Genomic DNA, 315 nt, shown 5'->3' with positions numbered 1-315 from the left:
CTGCTGTTGTTGCTGCTGCTGTTTCTGCTGCAGCCGAATCCAATACCATCTCAGACTCTGCAGCAGCAGCTTTGTGCGATTGCCCCGCTTGCCGGCCCCCTGCTGCTGCTGCTGCTGCTGCTGCTGTTGCTGCTGCTGCTGCTGCAGCAGCAGGAGGAGGATGAATATGATAGACAACGGGGCGCAGGCCGCCGCAGGAGACATCGAAGTCACGGAGGATAGATAGCTGCAGCAGCACGCTTCGCGCTGGGCCCCCAGCAGCAGCAGCAGCTGCTGCTGCTGCTGCTGTAGATAGGGGGACGAACGCTCCGCCTC

The 315-nt window shown here is 61.9% G+C and overlaps 1 protein-coding gene across 1 annotated transcript in view; it reads right to left on the bottom strand.

Moving 5' to 3' along the window:
• The window catches only part of EMH_0075170 (uncharacterized protein), a gene marked incomplete at both ends in the record, with an annotated part of 459 nt that extends 255 nt beyond the window's left edge, over positions 1-204 (bottom strand). The window contains one exon of the mRNA XM_013499564.1: positions 3-204. Coding sequence (XP_013355018.1) covers positions 3-204 — 202 coding nt within the window. The remainder of the gene's footprint in view (positions 1-2) is intronic.
• Positions 205-315: the final 111 nt, after the last annotated feature.

The sequence above is a fragment of the Eimeria mitis genome, genomic scaffold, assembly GCF_000499745.2.
Source record: "Eimeria mitis Houghton genomic scaffold, Emh_scaff4440, whole genome shotgun sequence".
In the NCBI taxonomy this organism is placed as follows: Eukaryota; Apicomplexa; class Conoidasida; order Eucoccidiorida; family Eimeriidae; genus Eimeria; species Eimeria mitis.
This window is presented reverse-complemented; position numbering and strand designations above follow the sequence as displayed.